This window comes from Pygoscelis adeliae, unplaced genomic scaffold (assembly GCF_000699105.1).
Source record: "Pygoscelis adeliae isolate BGI_AS28 unplaced genomic scaffold, ASM69910v1 Scaffold77, whole genome shotgun sequence".
In the NCBI taxonomy this organism is placed as follows: domain Eukaryota; kingdom Metazoa; phylum Chordata; class Aves; order Sphenisciformes; family Spheniscidae; genus Pygoscelis; species Pygoscelis adeliae.
The window spans coordinates 3,610,905-3,611,266 of NW_008825216.1; the positions used below are offsets into that span (position 1 = coordinate 3,610,905).

At 68.2% G+C, this 362-nt stretch overlaps 1 protein-coding gene across 1 annotated transcript in view; it reads right to left on the reverse strand.

The window, feature by feature from the left end:
• Positions 1-362, reverse strand: part of KCNK1 (potassium channel, subfamily K, member 1) — a 34,416-nt gene that overhangs the window by 32,304 nt on the left and 1,750 nt on the right. Inside the window, exon 4 of the mRNA XM_009329226.1 lies at positions 94-358. Within this exon, the coding sequence (XP_009327501.1) occupies positions 94-358 (265 nt within the window). The remainder of the gene's footprint in view (positions 1-93; positions 359-362) is intronic.

Below are 362 nucleotides of genomic sequence, written 5' to 3' on the forward strand. Positions count from 1 at the left end.
CCCACACCAGCCCCTCCACCTCCGCGGCGGCCCCGAGGGGGTCCGGGCCTCCCCGGAAGGCCTCCGGCGGCGGGTGGGCCGCCGTTCCCTTACCCGTGGTGGAGAGGACGGTGCTGGCGAAGAAGAGGGAGGAGGTGAAGTCCCAGTTCCAGTTGCCCGAGGCGTTGCTGAGCACCGAGACGCCGTAGTTGCTGGCCTCCAGCACCCGCATCAGGAACTGCTCCAGCTGCTGCTCCTGGAGGCAGGAGTGCTCCTCCAGGAAGCGCTGCTTCAGCTTGCCCAGCTCCTGGCGCAGCAGGTCCTCGTAGGGCAGCTCCACCGAGGAGAAGACCACGGCGCCGAACACCAGATAGAGCAGGTAA